We start from the raw sequence: 21,595 nt of genomic DNA, 5'->3' as shown, positions 1-21,595 counted from the left end.
TATCTATAATCTCTCATCATCTTTTCATCTATCATCTACCTACTTACCATCAACATTACCTACTTACTCTATATCATGTACCTTCATTATGGCTAGGTATTAAGAGAAAAAATATGACCAAAAGGTCAAGGTTTGGAGAGGATAGATACAAGGAGAGAGAAGGAAAGACATTAAATTTTGTTTCCTTCCACTATGTACATCAGGTGTTGTTAATACTATAGACACTGTATTATAAATTGACCAGTTTCTTTCTACCCAAGGGCATTAATAAGTTAGGTTTTACTGAACTGATTTTCTTCAGTGCTATCCATATCTTTAGTTGGGCTAACAGATATCATCATAACTAGACAAGCAAAGTCTCACTGACCTGAAGAACTTTACCCTGCGGACTTTCATCAAACACAAGGGACTGCTGATACAAAGGGTCGAGAGTTTTCCGTGCAATTCTTGTCTTCTTTTTGGCAATACAGGCTCCATTTTCCAAAAGATATACTTTCACATAGGGTGCTAAACAAAGGTGAGAAGACATGTAAGAATATATTGTTTGAACTAACTCTATTTTTATTAGTTGATATCTTATTAGAGACTTGGAGATTCTTACTATATGTATATTTCCATCACCCTAAATATTCTACTCCTTACTATCCATACACACATCACTATTGCTGTGTCTTTCTGCATTTCAAGAAAATGCCCACACTGTGGTCTTGAAGTATTTATTTGAGTCAGGGCTGGCATTACAGTGCAGGTTCACATCTTCAACCTCATTTTTTTTCTTTTGTGGTTTTAGATAGGCAGAAAAACTATTTATCACAAGAACTGCTACAATTATAATTATCTTTTTGAAAAACAACGGCATTTTCCTAGTACTTTCCAATAAAATAATTGTGAAAAGAAAACCCAGACCAATTTTTATAAATCCAAAGATAACCAAAAAGCAAAATCAAGCATGTAAGATTCAAATGCATTATTTTCACCCTTTGGCTAAGATCAAACATACACCCAAATGTAACAAAAAATTTTCAAAGTTTTCCATAATTAGGTCTTGACCGGGAGCTGGAGAGATGGCTCAATAGTTAAGAGCATGTACTACTCTTGCAGAGGATCTAGGATCATTTCCTAGCACCCACATGGCACCTCACAACAGTCTGTAACTCCTGGTTCAGTAGGTCCAATGCCCTTTTCTGGCCCCTATGAACACTTCATGGATGCACAGATTTGCAGGCAAATGAATATACACATAACTGTTAAAATAAATACACCTTAAAAAAAAAGAGCCCTGTCTAAATCAGTGCTACTTTTCCTTACCAGGGGTAGACTTGGAGCCAGGTTTTTGTGTAAGGCTCCGGGCTCTGATAACTTCAACTTCCAATTGGCCCTTTTTATCCTCCATCCCGATTTGGATATCACCTGAAAGTGGAGACAAAATGAAATCTCAGTTTCTACTCAAGTCATGAGACAAAGAATAAAGGTGGAGGAACTTTGGCAGATGCTGAAGTGTTATTTCTATGATGGCTAATGAATGCTGACATGCACACACGTTTCAATTCCACTTTTCTTTCTCATATTCCAAATTAATTTTTAAAGATTTTTTTCCAATTTTGCTCTGGTACTAGTACACTTTTAATTTCTATAACATTTATTTAATTTTTGATGCGTGTGCATGGTGTGTGTGTGTGTGTGTGTGTGTGTGTGTGTGTGTGTGTAAATCAGAGGACAGCTTGCCAGGTTTGGTTTTTCTCCTTCTACTTTGTGGGTCTCAGAGTTGAACCCAGGTCTTGAGTTGGACAGCAATTACCTTTCTTTATTCACTGAGCTATCTCAATGGTTCCCTAATCCATCTTTAGAGATTTGCACACTAACTGAAAAAAGAGTTACTAACCACAAAATTAAGTGTTTACAGGATGTATGACTCTGGTGAAGTCTTCTTGCTCTTATGTCACCTACCATATTTACTTAGCAATGGCGAGTTGCAATTGTCTGAATTTTGATATTGAGAAAAAGTCACCGGTACAATTTGGTTAAATACAACGACAACCTAATAAATCTTGTCTACATGACAATGTATTTTTGTTTTATTGATACTATACACCAGCAAATGGACAGAACTCTTACCTATTTAAGGAATCTTCTGTTGAAGGAAATATGGGTTATTTAAATTGCTGCAATTTGAACTATAATGGACAATTTTATAAGAATTGTCCAATACTTTGTTGGTTACTTCTTTTCTTTCTTCCCCCCCCCCCCTTTTTTTTTTTTTTTTTTTGGTTTTTTGAGACAGGAGACAGGGTTTCTCTGTGAAGTTTTTTGTGCCTGTCCCGGAGCTTGCTCTGTAGACCAGTCTGGCCTCAAACTCACAGAGATCTGCCTGGCTTTGCCTCCCGAGTGATGAGATTAAAGGCTTGTGCCACTTCTGCCCAGCTTGTTGGTTATTTCTTGAATAATACATTTCTAGATTTTAAGTTTAAGGTATTGGATCCCTTGGAGCTGCAGAACTAGCCTCACAATACAGGTGCTGAGAAGTAGGGTCCTTTGGGAGAGTAGCGAGTGCCCTTAACCCCTGACATCTCTCTCTCTCTCTAATTTCCTACCTCTTTAACTTGAAATATGGGAACTCAGTTTGAGTTGGTTTCTATTTTCTACTGCTTTTGAATTTAAAATAAATGTCTTCCTCTCTGCCTGTCTTCTGGACTTAATAATCTGGCGATTGTATTTATAATATTGTTTTCAGAAAACTATGTTATCATGGTTGTATTTTTTCCAGAAATGATTTACTTTTATTTCTATAAATGGTGTGCAATCTCTATTCCATTCAAAGGATAATTTAGGTGATTATAATTCCCCACTTCTAGTGATCTTCTTATTTACATCCAGCTTGCCTCCTATATATATTTCCAACGTAGAGACAGACCATTTAATCTGAACCAGGAGAAGGGTGGGTCACCAGCATGTCTCAAATTCTTGACCTCCAGCCCTTATAAGAAAAAAAAAAAAACAACTTCCTCCAGTGGAAGAGAAACCCCAAATCATGGCTCCCTAGAGGCATTCATCTTCTCTAGGATTCTTTCAAGCATTCATTGCTGATTTTTTTTTTTAACTTTTTAAGCTTGTGTCTTGTGCATCTTAACATACAACTGTGTTGTGTTCCTTCAATGTCATTTATGCCTTAGGTTTGAGGAGAGTAATACTTCTATCATTTGTAAAATCATTATACAAGATTAAATGACCTTGTCAACTATAAAACTGCAGAGAACTAATCCTTACCCATGGCAGGGGTGGCGAGGGTTTGGCGGCCAACAAGCTGAGCTGGCCCCAGTCCGTCAAGAAAGTCGCTGAACTGGCTGTCGGGTCCAACTCGAACTCCAGGAAATATTAAGCTACAGCGAACAAATGAGAACAAAAACAATTTAGACTTCTCTTCTGGGTAGTTCTTTTTTTAGTAGTTCTAAGCAGCAGACATACCCCAGTTTGGCAGTTGGTTTACTGTTTATTTATGTTACTTATGAGCCAAACAGATGAGGCTCAATACTGATTGAGAAGAGGTTTATAACATCACTTTAAAGCCTCATTCAGGAGGCTTCTCTAATAATTTTTAATAGGTCAGTGTCAGCTGTTCTAGGTATTTATAATTTAATGTCATTAACTTCATATGTTTATTCATGAGCATTAAATGACATGAATGCAAAATTTTTAAGCAGCTGCTAATATATTTAATAAATATTATAGGACAATAAAACTTATTTACAAAGAAAACATTTAATGTCTTCAAGTTTGAAAATTTGTATTTATTATTATGAGTGTGCATGTGTGATGTAAGGTGTGTGTGTGTGTGTGTGTGTGTGTGTGTGTGTGTGTGTGTGTATGCAGGCACACATAAAGGTCAGAGGACAATCTTCAGAAACCAGTTTTTCTTTCTGCCCTTAGGTAGGTTCTGGGCATGCTTTATCTGTGAAGCTATTTTGCAGAACATAATTTATTCAGATTTGAGTGGTTTTTAAGGTGGCTAGAATGTTGGTAAGTGGATTTATAAAAAACTTGTAAGTGGTTCATCTCTTGTAACCCCACTAAACGTTAGTGACTAAAGCATATGGTTACTTGGAAGGAGCATTTCCTCTGAAAGAGTTTAGTTTTAACCCCAAAGTTCTTAAACATAGGAATATGCAGATTTTGTTAAGTAACCACACAACTTAGTAAAAATTCTCACAAATAAAAAAATGTCCTTACATACTTTCAGAATTAACCAATTTTAGAGCTAAAAAGCTTTACTTGGAAAAATGAGGTAGAGTGAACCTGTGGTTGTTTTTTTGTGTTTTTTGTTTTTGTTTTTTTCTTCATGCTGGGGTAAAAATGAATTAGTTGTACTTTAAAAACAGGAAAATGTAAATGTGGCATTTCTATACTACCTGCTCAGTGAAGGACCTCGATTTATTGCTTTGACAATTAGAGCAGGTGCAGGGACGTGTCGGCAGGTGTTTATAGGATGTCAGGTTTGAAACAGATAGTGAAGTTACTAGAGTAAGTGACCCAGTAGGAAATCCTGAACAGCCCGTATCCTAAGGCCACACGCAGCAAGACGCCACTTACTTTCCCTCCGAGCTGTAACTGTTGATGCTGCCATCCGTGGACTCTCGGCTTGGCTGTCTGACCATCTTCCGCATTTCAGCCGCCATCCCCGTTTCCGTACTTCGCTGAATGGTACTTTTTAACTTCTTGTGGCCCGACTCTGATGGGAGAAAACGGAAACAAGCACCAAGTGTTATTGACCCAGTTTTCCCCTGAATATCACGCGGCTCTGCAACAGCAACAGGTGCTTTTCATTAGCATTAAAAGTTCAATAAGGACAGCCGTGGCCTAAGAGAATAATTCGCTTAATTAAATCTCTTCCCCAAAGAGTTCCTCTGTTGAGAGGTTAGCAGCAGGTAGGCCAGCCCACAGCTCCCGCGATGGCCAGAGTCTCTGTGAACAGAAGTGAACTATGAAGTATGGCTATGGCAATTTCATTGCAAAGAATGGATCTGGCACTGGATTGTTAGATGGAAAATAAATACCAAGCAATTTAACAGGTGACTCCTCGTCTGAAACAGTACAACTGTGTGGAAGTAGACCGAAGGAAGGGGCCACATTCTACAAACATGTGGAGACTTCCCAAAATGAAAACCCTGTATCACTGGAGCGTCTGTGTACCATTAACCTTCATATTAATAAACAGTAATTCTTCAGTTTCTTGGATGGTTTTTCAGCACCTAAATTTATGCTATCTAATCTGGGATGGTGTATGGGTTACTGAGTTAGTTAGAACGGGTATAAAGCACCTTCATTCTAAGGAAGCATGACTCTCCCTCCAGCAGACTGATTCAGCCAGATGACCTGCCTGCCATTTTGGGGGGGAATGGGTATCCATTCGTACTGTATACTAGTTCATCATTTTCATTTCATTTTTTTTCTAAGAGAGCTGTCTTGTTATGTGGCCCAAGTTGGTTTGGTCCTCCCTAGGTGGCCCCAGCCAGCTTTGAGCTCCCAAACTTCCTGCTTCAGCTGCCACATTGCTGGAATTATACACATGTGCCCCCACACTGGGCTCCTTTCACTTATTTATAAACTAAATTCAGAACAACGTCTTTGAGCCTTGTGCAGTGCATTAGTCAGTATTGTGCTCACAGTATGACAGTGAACCTCAAAAATGTTTACTTGATTATACATACAATCAGTGACAACAGGTAAGACAAACTACTAAGCTTTTTTTCCATAGACACATTCCATACACATTTCTGCTTAACTTTTTTTGTGTTTTATCATTTAAAACACATTAGAAATATACAAATATTTTCTATATACAATATATGTACACATACATAAAATTTTCACTTGCCACTGTCTTTAACAAACGTGGAGATACTTGTGTACATTCTTATACATATCATATAAATGGTTACATTTTACCCTCTCATTTTGGTCATTGTGTCTCTTTTATAAATTACATAATCAAATACATAACAGACTTAATGACATATTTTCATAGATACTGTTTGTGGGTTTATTACATTTTTACTGGTAACCTTCTTATTGCTATTTTTGCTAAAGCCAAAGTATGTATATTACAAAGTCTTCAAGTATTACAGAAATAGCAAACCCTGAAGATAGTCCTTATCTCCTTGTCTTACTCTATTCTTCTTCTTTTCTTATGTCTTACCTGTCATAAAACTTCCACCCAGGAGTGCAGGTGGTATGTGAGTATTGCTCACTGCCATCCCTGTCATCTAGAAGGGTACTTTTAAACTCAACAATGGGACATTACACAGTCTAGTGTGCAACTTTCTCATCCCATTCAGTATTACACACTAAAATGACGGCATGGCTGTACGAGATAGCAAGTCAGATTTCAAACTAAACTATGTCTTCCATTATGGACATTCCAATTATGATAAGGAAGTTTTTACACAATAAATTCCTACAAACTAAAATGCTAGTGATCTCCAATGCAATTTCTAAATTGCCCTTCCAGAAAGGATGTGGCCCTTCCAGGGCTACCAACACTCCCAGCAATGCCCCGTTTTCCCACCTGAGACTCAGGAGTGCTTTTCTTCCCCCTCCCCTTTGAGTCTCTTGCCTTTCCCACGTGACTTGCTTTTGTGGAACAGGTGTTCTTACCAAGGGAATGAACTTCATTCATGACCACTGTAAATGCTGTTGGAATTTATTTGTTTATATACTATGCCTACTTCTTAGGTGTAATTCATTGAAGAAATCAGTGTGCTGTTGGAGTGTTTTTCATTCATGCCTGCGTACTGGTTAGATTCTACTTCAGAGACAGGAGAAACCAATGGGTATACAGTTAAATATTCTAATCCAAAAATTCAAATCAGAACTACCTCAGAAGTCCCAAACCTTTGGGGTGCTGATATGTCACAAGCAAACATTCCTCATGTGATGGGTTGTAGTCAAAATATAGGAAGACTAAAAGGGGTTCTGGGATAGGGAAAGTCAGTTTTCTTTAAGAATGTACCCCTGATATGTCAATCACACTCCAGAGGATAGCCCACACTGTGAGCATATGCACAGCACAAAGAAGAGTCAGTGGGCTATAAAAAATAGAAAATATGAATTTGGAGAGGGGTGGGAGTAAGATATGGGGAGAGGTATGGGGCAAATGTGATCAATATATACTGTATGTGTGTTTGAACTTCTTAAAAATTGTTTAAAGTATTATATTAAAGTTTCCAGGCTATGGGTATATGAAACATGAATAAATTTCATGTTTAGATTTGAGTTCCACCCCTAACATCTAATTATATATTAGTAAAGACCACAATATATATAAAACAAAACCTGAACCACTTCTGTACCCAGGCACTTTAGATGAATGATGTTTGGTCTGTATTATCAAAGTATCAAGAGAAGTGGAATTATGATGATTTTTTGCTAAGGGCTTGTGAGGCAATAGGACCAGGGTAGAGTAGCAGTTTTTACTGAAATAGTGCCCTAGGGAAGACTATAAATAGTAAGGCTCTATTGGGATCTGGAGGGAAAACTGTTAGGAGTTAGTAGTGGGAATCTTGGGTTAGTGTGATTTTTAATTCCTCCATTCATCCTTCAAACAGTAATTGCTTACAAAGAATTTCCTATGGTCATACTCAATTCGAGGTGCTAGAGACATATTAAAATAAATACATGTTCTGCTACCATCAAGATTACACTGTACTTTGTGTACACAAGAGGAAACGACAACAACAAAGATATATCATCACTGGCAATAGGTGCTATGAAATCAACACCAGAGTAAGAACACAGATAGTGAGGCGTGGAGTAGCAGTGGCTTTCCATATTGTATGGTGTCCTGGACACAGTAGTGGAGAGCCTGAGCACATGGGGGCTGGTGGTGCAGAGATGGTTGTTCTTACAGTAGCTCACAGGTTCTTGAGTTTCTCTTTAGCTTTCTGGATGATGGCGTTGACTCTGGCCCAGAGACTCTGTTGCAACAGATCTCAGGACTCCATGGGATCTGACTATCCAGGTGACCAAGTTGTTGACTTTCCACACCTGAGCTTTTTTTTTTCCATCACCTAAACACAGGTTAAACTATATAAACATAGGTTTAAATATTTAGCATTTGTTACATATTTGCTTGTAGAATGTAAAGAAAAAGCTTTAGAAATGAACAACTGTTATTGATTTACTTTCACTTACAAATGTTTTATGCATGTATGTGTTTGAGTATATGTGTCACCCAAGTGCAGTACTCACGGAGGTCAGAGGAAGGCGTCAGATTCCCTGGAACTGGATTTAGAGACAACTGTGAGGATACAGGTATTGGGAGCTCAACTCGGGTCTTCTAGAAGAGGAGTGTGAATTCCTCATCGATGAGCTGTATTACAACTCTAATTTGTTCCAATTTTAAACTGAGATACCAATTTTCTAAAAGCAGGATATAACTATAGGGTATTTCTAGAATGGTTTAAACTCACTAGCTTCTAGGTTGTACATGCTACAAACTCTGGAAAAAGAAAATAAAATATTACATTTGAGAGGTAAGTTATTAAACTTTTATATTTACCCAATCCTGTAAACTTGAACAATGCTTTTATAATTTTCAAGCTTTTTTTTAATGGAAGCCAGCCCAAGAACTGACACCAACCAGTGACTTATATTAACAAATGTCAATGAAAAGAATGCCATTGGAAAGAGCCTTAGAAACACTTGGGTAGAAGCTAAAAAACAACTTCAGCTTTGAATCTGCCTTGTTCAAATTCATAAGAACTAAATGTTAATTTAGAATATAAGAGCAGGAGGGATTACTGTATTATGTTTATGGAGGTTGTAAATAGGCAGAAAGGTAATCCATGCACGGACTGTTCAGTATTTATTCTGGGCCCAGTCTCTTCTAGCTGCTGGTGATTTAGCCACAAGCCCAGCAAGAAAGCCTTGCCTTAACAGGGCATACATTCTAAAAGTAACCACAACTCTTTCAAATCACTTGAATTAGCAGCAAAGGTGTGGCTAGAAACCCAGTTTTTGGAATCTCAATACTTTGATCACTCCATGATACTATAGTTTAGAAAGCATCAAGTCTGGCCTTACCTGCTTAGCATACAGAAAAATGGTTTTGCCACAGATATTTTTCTGTATATGTTCATTTAGGTACTTACAGATTTGTCTGTGAAACTGTTAAAACCCCAATCTACATAGGCATAAATGTATTACAATCATCTGTACTTACAATATCCACATATTGTATTTTTATATCAGTATAATCCATTAGATACAAGAAACATTAGGAAATGTTGTTAGTTCAGAATATCACTATCATTTGTCACTATTAACATTTAATGAGGAATTATTCACCTTATAAAGACATGCAATCAACTTTCTAATTATGGTATGATTTTATTTGAAAGTCCTGCTTTAAGTATTTTACAATTATGAAGGTGCATTTTCATATAAATCATAAACTCATGGAAAATAAAAAAATAAAAGTAAACATTTTACTCATGCTGTTGGAAAGCAGTCTCAAAGGACTCTACAAAAGATGTCATATTTGCATATGAACTCTCTTTGCATATTTGGAGACATGGTATATGAACACTTGGCAACTCACTAATTCCTTCATCATGTCCTCTTTAAACATCAACAAGCTATAACATGAAAAGTATCACTCTGGTGTGACAATACACTGCACAAGGTAGAGCACATCAACATTTATGTATGTGTGATAACCATAAGGAAAAGGTTGAGGCTAGAGAAATGCAGACAGAAAGAAGGATAAGATCCAATAACATATAGATGAAGTTCAAGTCTATATTGCTAAATGTAATCACCCAAGAAAGAACTATTGAGGGGCAATATATGGAAGGGTTTGGAGGGAGAAAAGAAAATTGTTCTGGAAGAAAGTCAAGCTAGGCAAGCAGGCTGATGGGAGGATCTTTTCATATTAGAGGGGGACAAGTGCAAAAATGCAAAAATTACAATAATGTGTGTCAATAAGTAATTACATTACAGCAGGGATCTCTCCCATTAAGTATGTAAGTATAACATGTTCTCTCTATTTAAGGAATTCTCTCTATTTAAACTGTGTGGCTAGTGAATGGAGAGGGGGTGTTACGTCTATAATCCAGAGCAAATGAGCTGTATGTTTAAGGGTCAAATATAACGAATTTGAGGATGTTATTCTTGAAAGACCAGAGTTTAGTTTAACGGTGAAGGAAGATGGTGAGATGTAAAAGCAGAACACAAAGCAAATGAGGGATCCCATAGACTGCTTTTTCGTGGGACAGGACATGGTCACATGCTATTAGCATAAGTTCTGTTTGTCACATGTCATGTCTTCACCTTTTCAATATCACTGTGGTCCACACATAACTGTGCACTCTGTAGTCTACATAATGTGACAGTAATACTGCCATAACAGCAGCACTGAATAACACCAGTTTCCCCTATATACATGCAGGGATTCCTGCAGGCAGCTCATAAACTCTCTTTATTTAATTTGTAATGTGTTTTATTAGTTTTTATGTATGAGAGTTTCCCTGCATGTATTCTGTGTACCACCTGTGTGTCCAGGGTCTGTGGAGGCTAGAAAAAAAGATAATTTCCCTTGGAACTGGAGTTACACACACCTGTGAGCTGCCATGTGGGCACTGGGAATCAAACTCAAGTAATTTGCAAGGACAGACAATATTCTTCACCATTGAGCTATGTCTCCAGACCTTCATAAGCTCTTTTATGTCTCACTTTCCTTATATATAATAAAGGAGAAGAAAATAAACCAGATTCCTAGAAATACAAACAACATTTGTTTTACTTCATATGTGGACTTGATTTTAAAACTTTTTAAAATGAAAAGCATGTGTATTCATGTAATACACACATATATAAGATATGAAAGTAGAAGGACACTATTTGGGGGAATGAAGAGGGTCAGTGGAAAAGGAATTACACATGGTAGTGGGCTTGACTATGAATGAAGTACATGTATAATTGTATCATAACAAAACCATTTATTTCATGCTAACTAAATGTTAATTTAGTGTGTGCCTGCATATGGAGGCCAGAAGTTATTGGGTATCTTCTTTTATTTTTCTCGACCTTAGAGTTTGAGAGTTGTTCATTGAATCTGGAGCTCTCCCTTTTGGCTAGACTGGTTGGCCATCAGGCCTCCCAGATCCTCTATCCATTCCTCAACCCCCAGAGTTGGGCATCAGGCATGTACCACCATGACTCCCTTTTACATTAGCGGTAAGGGTCAAATCAGGCCCTCATGTTTGTGAGGCAAGTCTACTTTATCAACAGAGGCATTGCCTGGGCGTTCACATAGTTATTTTAAGTATGAAATGCGATAATCCACATGAAGTAATTCAGACAAAAGAAAAAATGAGGGAGAGGAGAGAAGAGGGGAAGAAGACAAAGGGAGAGAGGAAATAGAGAAGGGGGAGAAGTAGAAGAAGAAGAAAGGGAGGAAACAAGAGAAGGAGGGGAAGGCAGAGAATGGGGAGAGAGACTTGGGTAGAGAGGGCCAGGGCAAGGGGGAAAACCAGAGAGCTAGGAACAGAATAGCCAGCAGCTGTTGATGGCAGATGTTTCCCTTGCCCTGCTAGCCAAGTAGAGACTTTTATTAGCTGGTCTGCCTGAAAAGTGCCACAATATTCTTTAGTATTTAAACAAATAACAAAAATATTCCTTTTGAGTTGTGCCAAGGCTTATTTAAAGTTACATTCTATCCTTAGGCAGATAAGCATTACTTGTAAAAATTTCATAGTTCTGAGGCTTATTTGGAAAATTGACTTTCTCTGACTCTTTCAGTATTCCCATTGGCCTATTTACTCTCCAGATCATTTCAACACGCTACAAAGTCTACTATTTTTCTTTTACCTACCCATTTTTTCACAGGGATATATAATGAAGTCAATACAGCAGTAAAGTAGATTCAAATAAAATTATTTCAGATAGTCTTGCAAGATAGATGGAATAAGCCCCTCAGACAATATTTTCCTTCAAAGAATACTTCAAATACTTTATGGTGATGCACTTAACCTCTTTCCTCTGCTCCCATAACCCTGAGAAATAAACACTTTCCTTTGCTCTCTGTCCTGTGTTTTAATTCTGTGCAGAGGAAACTTGAGAATGGGATCTGCCTCTGCAAAACACGGATGCTTCCATGCTTCAACTTGCTGGCCTCTAACAGCTCTTCTCTCCTAAACAGGCATTTCTGCAAATGGCCATGCCTTGTCTGTTACATCTTTAGTCAGTTTATCTTCTCAGTGAAGTGCCTCACTGCCCTTCCCCTTGCCTAGCTGGTGAGTTGTAAACAAGAGTTCCAGATAGCCTTTAATGTGTATTACTCAACCTGCATGTTAAACTAGAAGACCCTGCCCAACAGTATTTAAGAGTATAACACACACACACACACACACACACACACACCTATACCACATAGTGTTTTGGCTAAAGCCAAATCAGAGAGAAGATTCAAATGCTAAACACTCTCATGTAAACTGACTGATTTCATAGCCTCTCTCTTTCCAAGGCTAGTGTCACAGTGTGAACTGTGTCTCCCCAAAAGTGTAAAATTTGGGGACTTACCCACAAGTACCTTTTTATGTGACTGTATTTGAAAAAAATAAAGCATGTCCTTTAGGATAGACATAATCCAATATAGCATAATTACAAGATTAGATCAGAGCATACAAGGTGGAGTAAGGGATGGAGGAAGGGAGGAGAGGGGAGGAAAGAAGAGGGAAGAGGAAAAGAGAGGGAAGGGAGGAGGGGAGGGGAGGTGCTCTGGCACCCTTGCAGAAGCACCACACCTGGAAGAAGCAGGAGAGGACCACTATTTTTAGGGCTCCAGAAAAACCAAGGCTGCCATCATCTGCTCTTACTCAGATACTAGGGCATAAGCCTCAGTCTGTATTCTAACAATAAAGGCACCCAAAGAATGGATCATGACTTTCACATTCTAAAATTCTCAGTTTATTTGCAAGTGTGATTATTTAAATTCAACTTAAAAACATGGGGATAAGTAATCACCTCCTTGGTCTGAGGATGAAGTCCAGCATCTGGTGCTGAGATAGACTTGTTTTTTCAGCTTGCCTTGATTAAATGTGGCTTGCAAGCATTGTTAATATGGGCATGCCTAAATAGTGTATTAACTCTTGAGGTTGAAGAATATTGCTGCCAAGATTATATAAAACTATCCAATTTAGTTCAGTGTCTTTGCTATTCTTCTTTGGACTAAGCCAATAATTAAGATGCAGCTAGATTTCCCGGAAATATTCACTACCCTGACTATAAAGTGAAACAATATTCCAGGCTGAAGTACAGAAAGAAGTGAATGTTTTATTGTCTACTTCATATTATAAGATCATTTATTCTCAATGAATTACTATGTAGGGAAATTTTATTTCTATCCAATTTCAACACCGTCTGACATTCTAAGTAATGGATGAACTGGAAGTGGGAAACTTTGGAATCCGCTCCTTCATTACTCATTATGTCTGTAGGTCACTAGCTTAGACTCTCTATGCCTCGATTTTCTAACTCACAGAAGGGGAAGCAATTAGCTCATTTATCTATTGTGAATAGTGTACAAGTGCCTTAGTTTTGATTTCTATGGCCATGATAAAGACCATGGCCAAAATTAACTTGGGGAGGAAAGATTGTATTTCACCTTACAAGTTACAGTCCACCATGAATGTAAGTCCAAGAGATCACACGATTGGGTTACTAGGGGTAGCTACAAGTTAGTTTGTTTGTTTATTTGTTTTTTTTTTGGGGGGGACACTCAAAATAGCTTAAATCATTAGCAGAATCTAGAAGTGCTTCTTTCCCTACTCCAAAGAGGAGAGGCTGACTGGAGGTCAGGTGTCTGTGTGGAAAGAAGTGGGTAAATACTTGGGAAGATAATTACTGAAAGACAAATAAGTACTCTCAACTTGATAATGTCTAGTGCTGTGTGGACAGAAGGATATATGATGGACGAGCTTCTAGAGACAAAATTCCTGCAAAGAGCAATTTGTGACTTTCCTACAATGCTTTCTGTTGTGCACATTTTTCCCATCAGTGTTGGCTATGATTTTCTAAGAATCTTGATGGATACAGTAGTATATGCACGTACATACATGTAAACAGAACTTCATGAAGATCAAATCACAAATGGTTTAGTTAACAGACAGATAATAAGAATGTACTACATTCCAGTCATGCATGAAGCTGTGTTTTGTGGGGTAAGCTTGCGGCCAACAATACTCAGGAAGCTTTAGGAAGAAGGATCACAAGTTTGAGTCTACTCCAGACTAAACAATGAAATCCTGTCTCATCACACATACACACACACACACACACACACACACACACACACACACACACGTCACTATAAAGTGCATTTAACCTCTGCTGTCTGAGGTACCACTCCTTCCATACTTTAAAGGGCCTGTTCTGTACTCATCTCTTTATATGGCAGGCAGCCACCCCTACCCCACAAAGCAAGAGCAGCAGTGAAAATATGTCTACCCAGATTCTCTGTCCTTCTTAAGAATTATCCTCTAGATCTCAAGGAGCCAAGAGATTCCTGTTGAAATGGTTCTGAGCTCATGTCTAGGCCTACTACAGGTATTCTTCTGTGGTCTGCCCTTCCAAGGAGAAGTCATGCCACCAGTACGCTTTACTCTGAAGTTCAAGTGCACCCAGAAAAGGCTGGGACATGTCTCTCAATGTGATGATGCCAATCTTAGGACACGGAAGAGGATAGATAATGGGTCTTATGAAAAAGATGTTGTGAACAAGGATGTCTGTTAGGGAGACAACTAAAAGAGTTCTGATGTTTGGTAGTGTGTGGGCTTCTATTTATTGCTTAAGGTCCCGCTCTAACATTCACTCCATCTGTGATCTGCTAGAGCACTTGAAGAGACTGGTCCTGCAGAACCAAAGCTTCAGGATCTCCACAACACAGGGTAACAGCAGGATAACCAAGAGGAGTCCCAGTGAGTGACCAGTACCAATAGTGTAGCAGAGTCCAGAGGCCTCGAACCAGACCAATGACTCTTCACAATGAACACTTGTAAAAAAATATAGATGGATAAAATGGTTTCCTGTTTGACCCACTGTGTCACATTATAACTTCTATGATGAGATTATTTCCTTCATTTTTCTCTTTCTTCTTCTTTTTCTCTTCAATTTTATTTTATTTTATTTTGGGGGGAGGTTGCAGGGAGAAAAGGGTAGATACAAAGGGATGGGGAACTGAATGGGATGGAGATGCATAGTGTGAAAGACATAAAGAATAAATAAAAAGAAAACTAAAAAAGAAAAAAGAGTCCTATGTATTGCAAATTCTAGGGTCTTTTGGAGCTTTTCCTCCAGTTTAGAACACTTTGGAAGTTATGCAGAAATGAGGAGATGTATAAAGGTTGCCAGCTCTACTGGCCATGCATATCTCCGAATGCCCAATTTTCATTTTTGTCTCTTGTAGGATTGACCTTCACACTGCTACCCCTGGAGCAACAAAGCCCATAGATTTGGGTGAACCATTCCTCATAATGGCCATGGGGGGGAGCTATGAAGTACAGCAGAGAGAGGTATGGTCTAATTCAACTAACACTTCCATGAATAAAAATAGATGTACAGATACACAGTGTAAAGACTAGTTCATGATTTTCACATAATTATTTCCCTAAATACTTTTAATGGAAGATTGGTGCGTTTTTTATCAAGAATTGACTTAATTAAAGATTGCAATTAAACTGGGGTAGTAGGGCCAATCCTTTCAAATACTATGAAATTTGATATTATAGTATTTTTTTAACTCCCAAGTTTTTGGAGGGAGTAAATTCAGATGCATTTGAAAAAACATTTAATTTCTCTTGTGTTTACAAAATTAAGACGTAAGAAGTGCAGGTACTGAGAGAGACATCTTTAATCTTGCTAATGTTTGAAAACAATCTAATTTGTACTTTATTAACAAGGGTATTGGGGATTTCACTGGCAGACATAATACTTGGAGTTCAGCAGAAACTGTAACATGCTCATTAACAAATGTCCAGTAAGCAAGATGGTTAAGTTCTACCGAAATCCCAATCAACTCATATTTAGACCACCTACCTTGCTCTACCCAAACTTTGCCCCACACCTGACTTTCAGAACACCAAGGCAAGCCAATCCTTTCAGACATGAATTATATCCTTTCCAGGCATGGAGTCGTTCACCTGCACACCATCTGTGAGATGGTGGATGAAGGGAGAAGCAACAAATACACCCGTGGAAAGTGGCTAACCAGTCCAAAAACGTTATCAGGTGGACACGTTTCACTGTCATTGGCTACATCACAATTGGGGGATCATATGGATTTAAAATTATCAATAATAGGTTGCCACCAGTATATTGATTTGATTTCCATCACTCATTTGACAATTTTATTCTTGAGGAATGAAGATTAATATTAAGCTATTTTCTGAGTGATCAGGAAGGTAACTGATAGTTGGAAAGGAAGGAAAGGGATCAAGTATACTGAGAGTTAAACTGGTGAATTTAGGCATGTAAAAAGAATGAGTATCTGCCACAAGATACATGAAGTAACAATGTCCCTAGATGGGGTGGAGAAGTTGCTCTGTCATGGAAATGACTGTTGTGAAAACATGAAGAAGACTTGAGGTTGATTCTCTAGTGCCCACCCAAAAAGCCTGACTTGGTGACCACAGCTTGTACACACACACACACACACACACACACAAACACACACACACACACACACGCAATACAGGCACATATACTACTCAAAGGCAATACCTGCACATATACTACACACACACACACACACACACACACACACACACACACACACACACACGTAATGCCTGCACATATACCACACACACAAACACACACATATGCATACACACCGTCAACTTAGGGTGAGTCTGTCTGATGAACCCTCTTACAATAAAATAGTCAAATGAGGAAGCATCTGTAATAAATCATCCCTTTCTGACCAGAAAGGTAGGCTGTGTGTCAGTCATGAAGAGTGACTGACTATGACCAGGAATGATATAATTTATATATAAAATTTTGATTTGTCCTGAATTTTATTTCCTAGGAGATTCAAGAAACTACTGGAAACTGCTTCTTCACTGACTAAGGTAAAAATAGGTATTAAAAAGCAAAATATACAGTTGCATGTCCCTAGACAGAAAGAAAATTCAGGAAATAAGATGAAAACATTTGGTGGTGAATATTGTTATCATACAGGATTAAAAGTTAAATAGCTAATAAGGTTAATGTTAATAACATCAATTTTAAATATTAAATAATACCATGTGTTTACATACTGCTACCTTCATCTTTTGAGATCTAGGTAATAAGTTGGAATATGCAATGCCTAAAAAGTGAAAGGAAAACATGGTGGATTGATAGTCTCCTCTCACCAGAACAGGAGTTCTTACATGCTAGGCAATTAACTGAACTGAGCCAAGAACTGTGTTTATTGATTCTGTGGGACTACAATGGGTATTTCTAAGCAAACATATGAGCATTAATAGACTGAAAATGCCAACAAAATAAGGATAGGAAAGTAACTGGACACATTGTTGTTGCTAATTTTACATCTTTAGAGAGTTCGTTACTTTCTGTCTCTCTGCTTTCCAGATTCTACTTCCTACTCTGAAGACATTATCTTAACTTCACTGTGTGCAAGGAGAGTTCTAACAGTTGGATGGATTGGAGATGTGCTCTGTGAACCACAACGACATGTAATCTGGTTTAGCTGCACTTAAACAAATGGGAGAAAATCACCTCAATTAAGGCTGGAGTTGAGATCTGTTCTTAGAAGAAAGACACTGTCATACGAGCTAAAATCAAGCGTGACACCCTATCATTGGAAGAGAAGAAAATTTACAAGCATATTAAATTATTTTTCTTGATGCATTTTTAAGATTGATGCAGTATTAACAATGTACTTTGAAGATTAACATTGAGCTGAAAACCTTGAAATGATAGTGGATAAGTGGGTTACACTAATTTAGGCTAGATCTAAAACAGCCCTAAAACTTAAAAAACAAAGGTTTCCACATGTAGACATTTTGCTTAAAGAAACCACTTTCTTGATTTTGCTTCCCAAGGGCACTGTAACGCAGTATTGATGTGGGAAGGAATGATCACAAGCCCACAGGTACGGCATGTCCAGAGATGGGAGCTCTGATGTAGTAATTTTCAGCAGGCTTCCAGAGTCAGGGGACTTATAATCCTGAGCCTGGACATTTTTTTCTGCTTGTTTTGAAACAGCTATTCCAATTGCTACCTTATTCTTACACGCGCATGCAATTCGTGAGCTCAAGCTATTCTAGACTACATCCTGGGTACATTGCCCATCACAAAATTATTATGTTTATACAGAACATTGCTATTTGCAAAATTATTTCCGCTTAATGATAAAGAAATTGAGTATGACAGATGTTAGATGATTCTGTCCCGTCACAAAGTGATTGGCAGAATGAAAACTCAAATCCAGTAGTTTTAAGTTAGACTATTTGCTTTGCAGTTCACTGGGCTGTGGCCAGGCTGCTTCTAAAGGACCCCACTGATCTTCACACTGGTGGGTGGTGTCCTGCTCTGTGCCTCTGACTGTCCCCTGAAAACCATCCAGGGGTTCAGAATGTGCGTAACACCAGTAGGTAAATTTATGTTTTTCTCCTCTGTGCTTCACCTGATTCTGGTGTTCTAGGGGAGATGTTACTTAATTCCTAGAGAGTATAAAACTACCCATTTACAAGCATACAGTGAGACAAACATGAAGTTGTAAAATTCAATTCTGAATGATGCTTCCACTCTTGATCAAGTTCTCCTAACAGCCACTTACTGAAGGGAAAGACACTGAGCTTTAGATTTTCATAGTTTAGAATTTGCATAACACGGTTTTCCACAGGATAATATAAATATTTCAAGAGAAAAGTCATCAGCGGAGTGACTCACCAGCTTTTGTCTGCGACACACTTTGACTCACTAGTACTTGTAAAGGACTGCATGCAGCCAAGACAGGGTACACAGTTGAAAGATACATTAAACTATTTTTCACGGACACTCAACAGACTCTTCAGATTACATAGAGGAGAGAGACAAGGAAGGAAGGAGGGAGGAAGGGGAGACAGAAAGGAAGGGCACAAGAAAAGAAAGAAAATTTTCTTTCTTTCTTTTTTTTTTTTTTTCGAGACAGGGTTTCTCTGTGTAGCTTTAGTGCCCTTCCTGGCTCTCACTCTGTAGACCAGGCTGGCCTCGAACTCACAGAGATCTGCCTGCCTCTGCTTCCTGAGTGCTGGGATTAAAGGCGAGTGCCACTACCGCCCGGCAAGAAAGAAAAGTTTTAATCTTACAAGTAATTTAGAATGCTTTAGATTAAAGTTGACATTTTTTAAAAAAGTAAACAAGAACAAACATTTTTCCAGGAAAAGTTTTCTCTGATACCCATTGGCTTTTTATAATCCTGGACAGACTGTTTATGACACCCTGTCTCCTTTCCAAACAAATCCTCCCCGGACACACATCTGTATTAGAATGGCATTTGCCCTTCTGCAAGAATTCTATTAGAATAACATTCACCCTCCTCCATCCCAGCATTCCTCTCATACACTCATATTCTTTTCTTCTCCACCTCACTTTTTTACTTTTAATGTTTAAACTCCAGAAATGCCCGAATTTCTCTTTTTATGATGCATGCCCATGCGCGCACATGTATCTTTTCCTCCAATGGACTTCCCTTGATTCTTGACTCCTTCCAGCTCTCTATTGTCTCAGGGAAGAAATATTCATATATGTGGCAACCTTTTACATGTTTTCCATTTTCTCATACACATGTATAAATGCTCATAGTTTTGTTTCATCTGTACACACTCAGGTGCACACATGAATGCATGCACATACGCACACAAACAGGCACATACATGGTTAGTACAAGGCTTACAGATTTGAAACTTAGAGAAGCCGATGGTCACAATTGGAGGAAACCAGGTAATAATTTCTATTTCAGGTGGAAAATAATCTTTAGTGGACAAAGGGCCACATTGGCATTTCTGCTGGGACTAAAGAACTTTTCATGGAGATGCTTGCTCGATTTTTTGAAAGTAAAATTCAAACAAAAAATTGCTAGACAGATGAGGATGGTGAAGGACAGGCAAGACTGTTGAATGACAGTCCAGGGGGACCTTTCTAGTTAAGTCATTCTGTCCTGGCTCCTGTTTTTGTCGTTTGCTCTGCTTAAATACTTGCCATCTAGAGTCATCTAATCTATCATCTTTTAACTGTACTGTCCAAGTTCACAGTGAAAGCTATTACCTTATGGGCTGGAGATGGTTCATGGGGTAAGAGCATGTACTGTTCTAGCAGACGGTGAAAGATCTGTGATCTGTTTCTTGCTTGTTTGTGTGTGTGTGTGTGTGTGTGTGTGTGTGTGTGTGTGTGTGTGTGTATGCACGCGCGTCGGAATGCCTGTAGTGCTTTTGCACATGCGAGTGCCGGCTCCAATACCCTCTTATGGCCTTCATAGGCACTGAACTCACATGTAGCTCTCTCTCACATACTTGATGAAAAAGAAATGAGAAAAGGTACTAAGGATGTTTGATAAAGCATCAAGGAATTGAATTATTTTATAACATCTAAATATATATATCTTAAACAAGGTTATTCCACTGGGACTGTCAATGTTCCCCACAAGATCCATAGACTATCTAACAGAAATCCCAGTACCAGGCAAGAGAAACTTCTATCCCTGTTGTTGGTCAGGATAGTCTAAACGACTCCCGAAACAATACAGGTTATTGCTATTGGCTTTGGTTGCGTCTCAGAAGCTGAAGGTATATCCCTATTGCTGAAGACAGGGCATGCATACTCCAGACACAGGGCTGAGAACACTTGAGCAGGATCTAGCTGGAAAGCCTTTCTCCTGATGTCTAGCCTTCACAGTACTATAGTAGAAAGTATATTTTGGTGTAGTGCTATACCACAAAGAACTAGCAAGCTAACAAGGGAGGGATACATTCAATAGTCCTACATGGTCCTATGAACTATAATAAAGACCAGCATAGAAAGAATTTCCTAAAGGTGCAATAATGATACTCATATCTTGGTGGAAACCTATAGTTGTCTAATTGGACGTAAGTCTTTCTCAACACGAGGGAAATCATGTCTGGTACTAACCAGTTACTTGAATCTAGTGAGGACATGGAGTTAGAAAAGAACCTACTACCACCACATGACTAGACCAGCATAATGACTAACTGCTTTCTAAAACTTATCTGTATGCTTACAGATAACGGTAGTGCTCAACTCTATTCAAAGAAGATTTTCTTTGTAGCAAACAGAGACCATTCAAGAAAACCACAACTGGTTGTAAATCACAGGGCCCAGCCCTATCAGAAATATCAGCAACATAATACCTGAACCCAAGACTCAAGGACCATTGCAGAAGAAGGAAAGAAAGAATTGTAAGAGCCAGAGGATCAGGGAGTTTTCTATGAGATTGTGTCTCCTAATAATGTCAGAAGCTACACCAATAAATCTCCTCAACATGAGTCCTGAAATATGAACTGAACAAGGACAATAGCAGAAGACGTGCTAAAGTGGGCTG

The 21,595-nt window shown here is 38.4% G+C and overlaps 1 protein-coding gene across 48 annotated transcripts in view; it reads right to left on the bottom strand.

Annotated features, from left to right (window-relative positions):
• Rims1 (regulating synaptic membrane exocytosis 1) overlaps positions 1–21,595 on the bottom strand; it is a 488,347-nt gene that overhangs the window by 3,307 nt on the left and 463,445 nt on the right. For all 48 annotated transcript variants that reach the window (XM_028868035.2, XM_028868038.2, XM_028868036.2 and 45 more), the window contains 4 exons: positions 4,585–4,723; positions 3,265–3,377; positions 1,309–1,410; positions 368–507 (listed from right to left, as the gene is read on the bottom strand). In XM_028868035.2, coding sequence (XP_028723868.1) covers positions 368–507; positions 1,309–1,410; positions 3,265–3,377; positions 4,585–4,723 — 494 coding nt within the window. The remainder of the gene's footprint in view (positions 1–367; positions 508–1,308; positions 1,411–3,264; positions 3,378–4,584; positions 4,724–21,595) is intronic.

The sequence above is a fragment of the Peromyscus leucopus genome, chromosome 16_21 (genome assembly GCF_004664715.2).
Source record: "Peromyscus leucopus breed LL Stock chromosome 16_21, UCI_PerLeu_2.1, whole genome shotgun sequence".
Taxonomy (NCBI): Eukaryota; Metazoa; Chordata; class Mammalia; order Rodentia; family Cricetidae; genus Peromyscus; species Peromyscus leucopus.
This window is presented reverse-complemented; position numbering and strand designations above follow the sequence as displayed.